We start from the raw sequence: 13,241 nt of genomic DNA on the forward strand, positions 1-13,241 counted from the left end.
CTCCAGATACTTGAAAGCTTTTAAATAAGTTTAAAGGTATCTTGTTCTCCAGATACCTTTGTCTTGTAGTGCTTCATTTATAATAGATTTAATTTGAATCGTTTTTAGGTTTATTTTTAGTCAGTACTAAATGTTGTGACTTTCTTTGTATGGCTGTTTATTGTTTAGATAAGAAATGAAAGTAGATGCCCTCTCATCTTTCCAACCCCATCGTCTTGTTTTGTGAATCTCTTAATTATTATTTGTTCTGATTTTGTGAGGGGAAAATGTGTTGGAGGATTAGAATGGTTATGTAGAGAAGAGAAGGACATATTTTCAGAAGGTAAGGTGGGGGAAAAAGAGAGAGGAATGGTGTAGAGAAAGAGTAGAAAACTGAGGTAACCACAGTAGAAATGAAGAGAAAAGTGAATAAGAAAAAGAAAATAGGAAAAGACATATGTAAGAACCAATGTTAGAAAAATAAGCCTTCATTTTTAATAACAAGTATCTTTAAGCCATATTCTTTGTACATTATATTTTATATCTCAACATTGTGTAAAGGGTATAGTATCATAAACCTATTTATTATTATTTATTATTTGTAATAAATGATTTGTTAAAAAAAATAAGGGTGGCAGAGAGAATACAGAGGTTAAGGCTCTTACCTTGCTTTCAGCCAGTTGGTTCAGTCCCCAGTTCAGTATGATCCCCTGAACATTACAGAATCAGCCACACCCCCAGTTCTTTTTTTTTTTTTTTTTTTTGCTTTAACCAAATATCAGAATATGTTGAGACTATCAAAATGATGACCAGGTTCAAAAGATAGCATAGGGGATAGGGCGCTCACCTTGCCCTCATCTGACCTGGGTTCGATCCCCAGCATCTCATATGTTCCCCCAAGCACCATCAGGAGTAATTCCTGAGTACAGAGCTAGGAATAATCCCTGAACATTGATGGTGTGGGCCAAAATAAATAAATTAATTAAATGACTAACAGTAATAAATAAATTAAAATTTCAGGGTACAGCAAAAAACTGTTACAGTAGATATTATAGACGTTGCTATGACCCCTGAATACAGCCTGGGAGTAAGCTAGCCCCTGAACATCACCAGGTATGGCCCCAAACCAAAACAAATATTTGTAAAAATTAGTACTATTTGTAAATACCCATTTTTTACTATATACAGAATTTGAACATTACAGTGGTGAACTACTAGCACTTAGTTGATTAGATCTGGTGAGAAGTGGCATACTCTTCCTTGCACTTTGAGACAAGTCAGCGTTTGAGCAAACCTTTGATGGAATTCAAATTCTAAAATCTTTTTTGTCATCTCTCCCTTTTTTCTTGTTTCCTTCTGAGCTAATGTTACCTACAGACTAAGTCACAGAGTGGGTAGCAAGCTGAGCTGTTTTGCAGCTAGAGATCACAAGTCATAATTGGAAACCAAAAGAAGGATCACTGTTTATCTGCTGGCTAGCATTACCCATCTCTGCCCCTGATACTTCTTTAAGAACTTTCCTGATTTCAAATCATTAAAGTTTTATTTAAAAGTATTAGAGAACCGGGGATGTGGCTTGGTACCTTGCATGTGTAAAGACCTGGGTTTCATCTCCTGCATTGTAGAAGCAACAACAAAGCAACAGCAACAATAGTAATGAATCTAAATATTACGAGAAAAATTTTTTGATTTAAAAATAACTTCACAAGCCTTTTTTATGGAATCTTGAGAATAGTTTGATTGTACTTTGTTAATGGAGCAATAACACATTTTTAAAATGCAAAATGATTGTATAGAATATGTGCTAAAGGAGTATGAAAGAGAGAGAAAGTGATAAATTAGAAAAGATGTGTGAGGTGTTACAGTGAAGAGGGGGCTTGACTAAATGCAGTAGCAGGGCCAGAGAGATAGTATAATGGGCAGGGCATTTGCCTTGTACACAGCCAACCCTGCTGGGAGTGTCCTGAGCACAGAGCCAGATGTGGCCCCTCCTGCCTCCCCCGCATAAAAATAATAAAAGAATAATAAGTAAGGAGTAAAGCTCTGGGAGCACATGGCAAGATTAATGATTGAGTTTCATATATACTTTTTTTTTTATTTTATTGAATCACCATGTGGAAAGTTACAAAGCTTTCAGGCTTAAGTCTCAGCTATACAATGCTCGAACACCCATCCCTTCACCAGTGCACATATTCCACCACCAAGAACCACAGTAAACCCCCCCCAGTCCCCCGCCCCCCACCCCGCCTGTGTAGCTGACAAATTTCACTTTACTTTCTCTTTACTTTGATTACATTCAATATTTCAACAAAAAACTCACTATTATTGTTTGGAGTTTCCCCCCGCCAAAGTCAGACCTGCTGGAAAAGAAGCATTTGATAATTTGTTTTCCATTGCTGAGAATGAGGAGATATGAGGTTGTGTGGTTACACTAGCAGCTGCGAGATTTTGGATTTCTGTATTTTAGTATTTTAGTAACTAAGTCCAGAGAAATTTCTGCCAGAAGTTGCATCATTGCAAGCTCATACGGTATTCTAGTACCAGTTCTCTAGTTTCCGTCTCACCCCCGAGTCTGCCTCTATAGCAGGCAACTTTTTATTTCCCTTTTAGGCACTGTGATTTATAATATTGATAAGATTTCATTCATAGCACTTTACCTTCTTTTAGTGCCCTGTCCTCCAGAGTCACCACTTCCCTCACCATTGTCATATGATAGAGCTCTGATATCTCAGTAACTAAAAGCTTAGGGCAAAAGTTCCCAAATTGATTTAGCCTCCTCTTCCTTTTCAGGAAAAAAAAAAAAATTACTAACTAGCCCCCTTATTCTAAGAAAAACATACTTCTTTTTTTTTTTCTTTTTTTTGGGTCACACCCGGCAATGCACAGGGGCTACTCCTGCTTATGCACTGAGGAATTACTCCTGGTGGTGCTCAGGGGACCATATCGGATGCTGGGAATCGAACTGGGGTTGGCCATGTGCAAGGCAAATGCCCTACCCGCTGTGCTATTGCTCCAGCCCCGAGAAACATACTTCTCTTAATAAACAGAACAGAAAGAGTTCTCCAGTTGTATCTAAAGCTACACCCTGGATCCGTGGGTTTTGTGGAATGGGGTGAATAGCACCACATATGATCTCAAGTGTGCCACCAAAATACCAGAAGTGATGCATGAACACAGATCCAGCAGTAGGCTATGAGCCCTGCTGGATATGGCCAACACACTCACACACACAAACACACAAATTGCATGATTTAGTTCTGTCACCAGCTCTTCATTTGATCAGTTTTGCTTTCCTCCCATGAACACTGTCCAGGATCTTAATGATAATTTAACTAATTGCTATGTTCTACTAAGGAATCATCTGTAGTGTGCTTCTTACTTCCTACAGTGTATTTATGGTTTTTCCCATTAAACTTCTTTGTAGTTATTAGTAAAACAAAGTTCTCATTTATTCGTGGAATAAAATATCAAAATAAGTGGAATTTTCAGAATAATCAAGTTTGGCTAAAGTTTAAATGTCACAGTTTTTAACTTTTTCTTCATGATACCTGGTTATAAAATGGTAATTATCTATTAGCAGTGATGTCCTCGTAGCTGTTCAGATGTTAACCCTCTTTTTCACTGACGAGCTCTGACCTCGAATTCTTTTCTGTTTCTCTCCTCTTCTTCAGTATTTATGCAATATTGACAGGCTGCTTTTTCTATAACAGCTGTTCTTTCACCTTCTTATTGCCTTTGTCTGATCTGCTATGGGTTTGCAAGTGGGTTAAATAGGTATTAAAAAAAATCATAAAAACACATACGCTTTGAGGCATCAATTTTACCCACACCTGATTCTCTGCTATACTCTTGATTGATCATTGAAGTTACTAGGTGAGTGGTTTGTGACTGCCCTCATTTGTCCTCTGATATCATTCCAATTTAGGCATTATTTTGGCATTACAAGTTTTAATAAACCACTGCAACAGCATACCACGTCTCATCTCCTCCCCCCAATGTGATCATTCTTACCCTATTCTAAATTTTCTTTTAGGTACGCAATAACTGTTTGGTATTTTGATGCAGATGAGAGAGCACGAGCTAAAGTAAAATATCTAACAGGTAAACATTGTTTGGGGCCAGGGTACACTGGAAGGAAAAAGCCCCACAGGCAGGGATGCTTTCAAGTGAGCACAAACACTCTCTTTATTAATGCTGTGAAGACGTGCTCCTTGTTTCTATTCAATTCCTTAGTTCCATTAAGAGAATTTCTCTTAAGTCTTCTTTGCAGATATCTTTAATGAATGAAATAGTCCAAAGATTAAGAAGGTCTGAAATAAGAAAGTCTAGGAAAAGTATAATGTGCAAGCCGAATTTTTCTATGATTCTCCTTTTTAATCACAGGTTGCTGAAGTCTTGGTGACCTTGTCTGGCTTCCTCTTATTCTCCCCTTAGAAAGAAGTTAATATTCTTTCCTTTCTAAACACATATAAATACTCCGGGTCTTCTGTGTTCCATAAAGAAAAATAATACAAGGGAGAGTAATTGAAATGCCAGAACTAGTAAATCAGACAGGCATGTAAAAGTCCTTCTCTGCCAGTGGTGTCCATAGGTCAGCTTATTTGTACCAGGTCCAAAGGTCCTGCAGTGTGCTAGTTCCTCTGCCTCCCCTTAAGGATCATCACCTAGAGCAGGGGGTTTTAGTTCTCCATCAAATGGACCACATACCTGTCTTTCCTTTAAATTCTACTTTATAACTCCCAAAAATCTGTTCAGTGTTCTCATTACTGATTAATTAGCTATATTTTCACGAGCTATTGATAATCCCACATCAGCCTTTAAAAATGTTCAGGCATTTCTGTTTTTTAATGTCATTATTTGTGGCATATCAGACCAGCATCTATTTTTAATGTTGATGAACATTGCTGTTTTAGAGTAAGCCAAACTGCCTTTAAAATAAGGAGACAATCATCTCTGTTTAGTAAATAGTTTTTACCTTTGAATGGTTACTAGCTTCAGATTCTTAATATTCAATAATTTTTAAATAATAAGATGTTAAGGGTTGGGTTGGAGATGCAAGTTTTCACCTGATGAATGGTTTGCAAAGCCCTTAATAAACTATTAAGAACTTAGTAGGAAGCAATAATTGAAACTCTCTAGTGCATGTTGAATAAATGATTGCTTTTTGTTTTTTACCTTGCAGGTGAAAAAGGTGTGAGGGTTGAACTCAATAAACCTTCTGATTCAATCAGTAAAGACATCTTGTAGAGCATTTGATCCAGCAATAACATCACTTCACCTACGATTGTTGACACACTATTGGTTAACTTGTGGGATAAAGAAAAATAGACGACCAGTTGGTATATTAATAAGAAAACAAACAACTTTCATGTGTTGCATCAAGAAGAAGATTTTTGACTCTGTAGCTTTGTCCTGCGTGATTGACTCCAAAACTGTGATTGCTTAATGGAAAGAATGTAAGCTGTCAACTGAAAATGGTATTTACATCTGGACATGAAATAAGTGCCCTAGGGTAGAATTTTTCTCCATTCTTACACTTTGCCAGATCTTTCATCTAGCTGAGTTAATTTCATCTCTCCCTTTTTTATATAGTCAGGTTTGAATTTGAAGTAATTTTTGTATCATCAGGTACAATTTATCAAAACTGAATTGAGAAAAGATTACAGTATTATTCCCCCAAAATAGCATCAATCTATTTTTGTAAACCTCTTCATACTATTAAATTTTGCCCTAAAAGACATCTTATGATTGTTGCCAGTGACTGATGATTAATTTTCTTTGTACTTAAAATAAGCAAAGGAGCACTTTAATTACCAACTGAAAAATCAGATTTTTTGTAGTCCTGCCTTACACTAATTTGAACTTTTAAAGATTGCTGCTGTTGGTTGTTTTGTTTTATTTTTTAGACATTGTTGATAATGAAACATAACAGTAAACCCACCATTTACTACCAGTAACTTTTAGCTCATTTTATAAGAAAAAATAGTAAGAAGGTTTATCTTTTAAGTTAATTAAAAAAAAAAAACCTAAAGTGACTGGCACTAATGAACTTGAGATTATCTTTAGTATCAAGTTCCCAAGATAAGGGCTTTCTAATGCATTTCAGGTGTATTCTGTAGATATAGTAGATAACTTCCTGTTCCTAAGACTTTTCCTTCAGGTTGATTGTACTTAAAATTTTGCTATAATGTTTCTTTTCTATTCTTGTGGTTCAGCTGATCTGCAGATCAGAACTGTTGGATAGCATCTAGGGGAGACTGAACTGTGTCATGTATACATATAGCGAGTGACTCCTCAGACATTGCTGAGGCATTCCTCAACTGTGATGCTGGCCTCTATCAATCCTGGAAACAAATGTTTAGTTTAAAAAAAAAAGAAAAAAGAAAAAACATTATTTTTATGTTTTATGGGTTTCCTTTTTTTTTTTACTTTTGACAAAAAGAGAAATATTGCAAAAATAGTGAAATATCACACAGGACCTCCCAGACTCCTATTATTTAACAAATGAATTGGGGTGGATGTTTTAGACTTCAGTTTCCTAGCCTCTTTACAAAGCCCAGTGGTATCTATATTTTGCATAAATTATCAATGTAAGATCTTGCCCACTTCAGTTTTCTATCTCATTTCTTGATCTTCTCCGCCAAAATAATGTGAGTGTACAGAAGTTATTCTGTATATTTCAACTTATGACCGTTTTAGCATCTGTATAGTTTGTATTCAATTAGAGTCCTTTTCTATGGAAAGCTCAGTAATTTTTATTAAAAGATTGCTATTGTTCATGTAAAACATGAAAAAAAATTGTTTAGTGAAACTGACAGTGTGGACCTAGGGTGAGATTAAATATTCAGTATTAAGATCTCACTTAGAACTTGCAGGAGAAAATTATAGTTTGTTGTTGTTTTTTCCTTGCCTATGTTTAGTTTTGTTCCTCTTGCTCTCTTTGTTCTAGATACTATAAGGTAACATCTTTACAGTAAGTGCCTCTGCCAGCCCTCCTGGGAGTGCAAGTTGTCTTTGCCATCTGGCCCACAGTACATTGTACTGTACAGGCCACAGCTTAAAAGAGCTATCATTGTTAAGTCTTGTAGGAATTGTTACATTGATGGGAGGCTTGTTCGATTGTCAAGGTCTACATAGCAGTGGCCTTTTAATCTGGGAGCCCCTGTGTCATTCAGTTGTGCGTTTATCTGTGCTGTTGTGCAATGGTTCAGATTCTATCTGTGGGTTGTGCCTGCCAGAGAGGTCTTTGTGTTGGGGGGGAGGAAATTGACATAATGTCTTAGAGAACAATATGGAAAAAAAATCAAGACTTTAGGATAGTCATTTCCTTAATACCCATTTAAAATTTCATTTCATGTAAGTGGGACCGTTTGCTTGTCGAAGCTGGATTCTACTTAGAACAAAATGTGAAGGTATTTGTGGCCTACATATATTTTAAACATGGTTAAAGATAAAGCTTCATGATACTGTTTCTCTTCCGTACATTAACCAGCTGTAAAACACAGACCTTTACCAACAGCAGGCAAAGAATACCAGAATTCTTACACTGATAGACTAAAGTCTTGTAATTTGAAAACTGGTGTTTCCATTATGAAAGAGCTCTCGAGATGCTTGTAAAGCTAATCTGATTAAAGAGATGTACAAATGTTCATGAAAAGATACGGTTATTTCCAGCTGTATTTGGTTTTTAATTCATCAACTCTCCTAGTGAACTCTTCTATTATGAAAGAGCTCTCGAGATGCTTGTAAAGCTAATCTAATTAAAGAGATGTACAAATGTTCGTGAAAAGGTATGGTTATTTCCAGCTGTATTTGGTTCTTAATTCTTTATCATTCACTCTTTTAGTGAACTCTTCTATCAGCTAGTGTTTTTCTGTCACATCTTTGTCATGCTTAGACCAGAAGAATGTTCAGTGCTGCTTTTTTCTTTTAATAGGGGTCACACCTGGTAGTGCTCAGGGGGACCCAGGGCCACTCATGGTGATGCACTGCCCTGTGGTACAAGCTCTAACTCAGTAATACAGTAATACAGTGATGCTCTAACTCAGTAATATAGTGCTTGAACCAAGCATTACACAGAGACCAGACACCAGGGCTATGGCTAGCAGTGCTTGAGGTATGCAAATATAGCTTAGGGCCTGGCACATGAGATATTTTCCTGGTCTGACACCCCTTTTTATAAATAATAAGGGAAAGAAAGAGAGTCAGCATAGGCGTTATCAGTTATAAAAACAACTGGACCGTAGTTGGACTGTGTGGGATCCATGAGCTCTGTTATTTGGATTTTCAGCACTTGGATTCTTGGATGTGACTCAGTGGAAGAGCACATGCCTTTATATGTATGAGGCCTGAGATTTAATACCCAGCTCCACAAGGAAAAAAAGAAAATGAATTCTTCCCCTTTTAAAGGGATTTTTAAAATACCTCTGACGTGCATAACTATTGAACATACCTGTACCACCCCTTTGCTGCATGGGTGTTAGGCATTTCTCTCTAATTGTCACAGGTATCCTATTGTATTTAATGAAGTTTGTTTGGTCATGGGCTGAAATACAAGAACTCTTATAATGTGAGGTCAATATACAATTTTCATTATGTATTTAAAAAATTAGTGTGATGGTTTTGTTATCTTCTTTAGGATACTTGAAGAACTTGTACTGAAAGAAGTGAGTAAATCATTTGAGATGAAAACCAACATGTATAATAAAAAGAGCATATCCAGAATTGACAGACTTCTGTTTAATTCTGTCAGACTTTAATTTGATCTTCTAGGCCTTTTTGATTTGAAATTAAACATAGCATTTCCAAACTTACAACATTGTATGTATAATAGTGATTACTTCCCAAGGTGGTCATGTCCAAAATGAGAGCTATAATTTTGGCCTGGATGCAGTGATTGACACTTACACCATATGACCATACACATAATGTCGTTTTATCCTAGAGATGTTTTCAGTTAGCTTGTAAAGATCAGAAATAAATGCCTAACCTCCATTGTTGCAAGGGAGGTTTGTTTTTGTTTCTGTTACCATCTAAGATCAGGAATACAGTTGTCCAGCCTCTGCCTTTGGTTTTAGTGCAGTTCATGCTCACCTTCAAGTAAATTTCACTTGGAAATCGGAGATTCTCAAGGATCTGTACCTTGGACCAATGATACGTTTCATTGAATGAGACCATGCTATTGACATGATCTCATGAGCTGTAAAGAGTTTTCAAGCAGAGAACACTTAAATATAAGCCATTTCATAGAATGAAGAGAACTAAACAGCTAAAGCTCTTTTTTTTATAATCAAATGATGCATTTGATAAATCAGTAATTTTTGAAGAATATCATAAAGATTACTAGATAAAGGAGTTATTGTGTAATGTGTAAGGCTTTCCTTGTCTTCTCCCCTCCTCCCCGTCAGGATTGTTTTTCTGTGTTTTTTTTTTCTTAGAACATACAAAGTAGGCAGAACAAACTTTATTTCCATTTACAGATGAAGTAGTATCAGATAAAATTTTTCTTTGCAGTTATAAAGCTAGTAAAGAAAAAGTCAGGACCTTAACATAGGCTTTCCGTTTCTGGTTGAATTTTTTGTAAGTTGGAGTTCTTGTTCTCTTAAGAGTTCTAAAGCAAAATAATAATTCCTTGTCCTCTTCCTCCAAGAATGAATTTCAACTCTTGTAAGTGATTCTTTGGATATTTGCCCACTTCTAAATAACATCATTATGCCTCTACATCTTGATTTTACAGTATTGGACATTCTCTAATTCTTTTAGTAGGAGATAAGACTATAGACCTTGGGGTCAGAGAGACAACACAGTGGGTAGAAGACTCACCTTGCACATGGCCACGCTGGGTAGGACCCCCAGCATCCAGCCCTTCCCCAACATAATGTACCACACAATTACAAGCATATTTGTCTCCATAACATATATAAGTTGTAACTTTGATTACCTTAACAGTGTTTTCTGTTAGGACAGTTTTATACTATGCAGAGCTGAAACAGTGAATCATCATGATTTTTCTTTTACAAAGTTTGCTTTTTTTAATGTCCTAAATTTTCATTTTCCTCATGGTTTCTAACCTGCAGTTATCTGCAATGGTTGTTTTCCTGCCAGGTTGATACATATCTATCTTCCTTAGATCTCTTAACCATTGTTCTGGACATCCCCTTGATCACTCTCTCTATTGGAGCCAGTATCTTCTTGGCTTGTTTCCTCATTTCTAATAGAACAGGTCCTTCAGCACTTCCTATCACTGTATCACTGTTATCCCATTGTTCATCAATTTGCTTCAGCGGGCACCAGTAATGTCTCTATTCGTCCCAGCCCTGAGATTTTAGCAGCCTCTCCTCACTCATCTTTCCCAGTTTTTGGAGGCTCTTTCAGAGTCAGGAGAATGAGACCTGTTATTGTTACTGAATTTGGCATATCAGATACGCCACGGGGAGCTTGCCAGGCTCTTCTGTGCAATCCACTTAAATAGTCGTAGTCACTTGGCTTCTTACAATATTTCTAGCAATGTCATTTTGTATGAGCACAGTGAGAGAGATAAGCTGAAAGTTTGGTTCTTCCTGGGGACATCTCACTCTTTTTTCCAGACCACAGTCCTCAGGCCAGGTTAGTCTTTCTTAACCCCAGCAGGGTCCTTATTCAGTTACTGCCTTGGGGTCATGACAGTTTGTCCATGACCATGCTTTTTTACTTATAGTTAAGTATTGGGGTGCTTGGCCTGGACCTCACAGCTTGCCTTGGGTCCATTTAGGACCCTGCTATTGGAGTGCTAAGAACTAATGGCATCTGAGGCTTAAGTCAAGTAAATATGGATGCCCAAGAGTAAATGTTATTTTGGAGTCAATTCACTCCCATGTTACATAGCATAGCATCAACTGTCTTCTTGTGCCTATACAAAAAGGACATTGGTAAAGAAACCATACAAATGACATCAAGGAAAGAGAAAAGCAATTTAGGATTCTTAGTGCCTGATGGAATTGGGTGTGCCTCAGATGTGTGCACTGTTACGGGAGTGGCTCAATAAGCCTTAACCTCCCTTTGCATGTAGAAAGGACAATCCAGTGTTACTCAGTATCTCCCCCTCTTCTGTTTACGAAACAAAGAACATTGAAATTTCAACCCACCCCTGAACCCAGAGTATATTTTGTTAGAAAGTTTCCAGTCATGACTCAACAACACGGTTGACAGTAGTCTGCACTGTCCAGTGGTGGTGAGAGTCACTTTGCCATGTTTTGATGAAATCATGTGTCTCGAGAAGGTGAGTCTGGATGACGTTTGAACAGCTGTGAGCTGTTCCGGCAACAGCAGTAGTGGTCACAGCATTGACTGTCTGGAAAGGTTCAACCAGAAGTCTAACACTTTCTGTGAAAAAAGTATTTTGTTGTTAAATTTTCTGAGATCAGTGCTTTAATTACTCTCAGACAATTAGTAATTTGCTTCTCTTTGGTGTTGTAATTTAGAAATCATTTCCATTCAAGTTTTTGAAGATACTGCTTAATTGACCCTAGAGATAAAATTTAAAAAATAAACAAAAACCTTTTTTCTCATATGGCATCTGCTTTTTCTCTATTACAGATGTTACAATTATTCTTTGGGCTCTGGTTTGACTGTGGATTGCTTTCTTTGCTTTTTTTTTTTTTTTTCTGAATTGTGGCCACACCCTGTGTCCAGAACCAGAATTCTGGATCATATGTGGTACCAGGGATCAAATGGATCAGATTGCATGCAAAGCAAGCACTTTACCCATTGTACTATCTCTGGCCCTATTGTGGGTTGCTTTGGACTGTGCCTGTTCTTGGCCAGTATGCTACGATATAAACTGTAAATTACTCTTCTATATTTGGGGACATTTTCTTAAATTATTTATTTCTCTCTTCCTTTTTATGTTCTTCTGAACTTGTATTTACTAGTTTTAGCCTGTCACTTAGAAGTACTATTTGTCTATTTGTCTTTGTCCTCACTTTGAAGTCATTTATCTTCCAGGTTTCTGGAGATTCTCAGGTCTTTAATTTCAAGGACTCTATTTTTCAGATTTAAAAAATATGTAGCTACCTGTTTAATGGATATTAAGTTTATTTAATGGATATTTAGTTTTCATGTTTCATAATAGAAATTTATCTATACAGTTTTTATATAAGGAGGCCCTTGGGCTTTGCATTTTTCAGGCTATATTGGCAGCTGCAGAAATCTGAATTTCTTTCATAATCTTTCCAACATCATAAAGACAAAGAGAACAAAGTTACCTAGTACCCATACTTCTAGCATGACTGAGATATGGGGGGTGGGGGTGGGAAGCAGTGGAGGAGTGGGGGTTAACTTATGCAAAAGCATCATAATTTTAAAAAACTCTTGAAATTAGAGCCAGCATTAGAACTCACACAAAGAGTAAGGTAAAAACTATATGGTAAAGGGACCTGCATGCTTAGTGACATCAGTATACAGGGAAAAACTGACCCACCAGCAGTGATGGAATTATCTGGCAGTAGCACATCAGAGCACTGGCCTTAGGTATCAAGAGGATGAAGTTGATTTGTTTGGGGGTCACACCCTGCTGCCCTCAGGGGACCATATGTGGTTCTGGATATTGAACTTGGATTAGCAAGGCCCAAGAGAATGAAGTCAAAATGAAGTCAAAAATGAAAGTTCATTAGATTGAAGGTTACTGGAGAAAGAAGGCAACATTTCTAAGAAAGGATGAGATGTCTCCTGGAGATTTGATAAGATGAACTAAGGAAGCAAGATATGTATGAATGGAATCTGAAGAGAATCCAGCCCTTTCCTACCTCACAATAGAGTTACTTTTCAGGAATACTGTTTTTCACTTTGTTGACCCTGTAGTATACTCTTGAATCAGAATCTCAATAAGTCACACAAATCCCTTTCTCTGTCAATACATGAATTAAATATCCCCAATTAGGATTTTTCAAAATACACTAATATCAGAAATTAGGCATTGAAAATCTGTGAACAAAATAAAAGAAAAAGTAAAGCTAAGAAGATGGAAGAATAGTTGATGGAAGCAAAAAAAAAAAATGATACTAATCTAAAATTAAAACAATGAAGTATCCAGGATTAAAAAAGAATGGATAGATGCATTGTGATATACTAACACAATGAAATTCTATTCAACTTACTCCTGTACCTCCACACTACATATGGTCACCCTTAACAGCTTGGAGTGACCCCTGAGTACCACATGGGTATTCGTGTTGAATTTGCAAGGAATGCTTGTAACTTGGAATAATTTTTGGTTCTGAGTATTC

The 13,241-nt window shown here is 36.8% G+C and overlaps 1 protein-coding gene across 2 annotated transcripts in view; it reads left to right on the forward strand.

Moving 5' to 3' along the window:
* EGLN1 (egl-9 family hypoxia inducible factor 1) overlaps positions 1–5,719 on the forward strand; it is a 49,198-nt gene extending 43,479 nt beyond the window's left edge. The window contains exons 4-5 of one of the 2 annotated variants that reach the window (XM_004620326.3): positions 4,013–4,080; positions 5,162–5,719. In XM_004620326.3, the coding sequence (XP_004620383.2) occupies positions 4,013–4,080; positions 5,162–5,226 (133 nt within the window). In that variant the 3' untranslated portion in view covers positions 5,227–5,719. The remainder of the gene's footprint in view (positions 1–4,012; positions 4,081–5,161) is intronic. The other variant, XM_055146913.1, reaches the window with a different exon arrangement.
* Positions 5,720–13,241: the final 7,522 nt, after the last annotated feature.

This window comes from Sorex araneus, chromosome 9, assembly GCF_027595985.1.
Source record: "Sorex araneus isolate mSorAra2 chromosome 9, mSorAra2.pri, whole genome shotgun sequence".
NCBI classification, from domain to species: domain Eukaryota; kingdom Metazoa; phylum Chordata; class Mammalia; order Eulipotyphla; family Soricidae; genus Sorex; species Sorex araneus.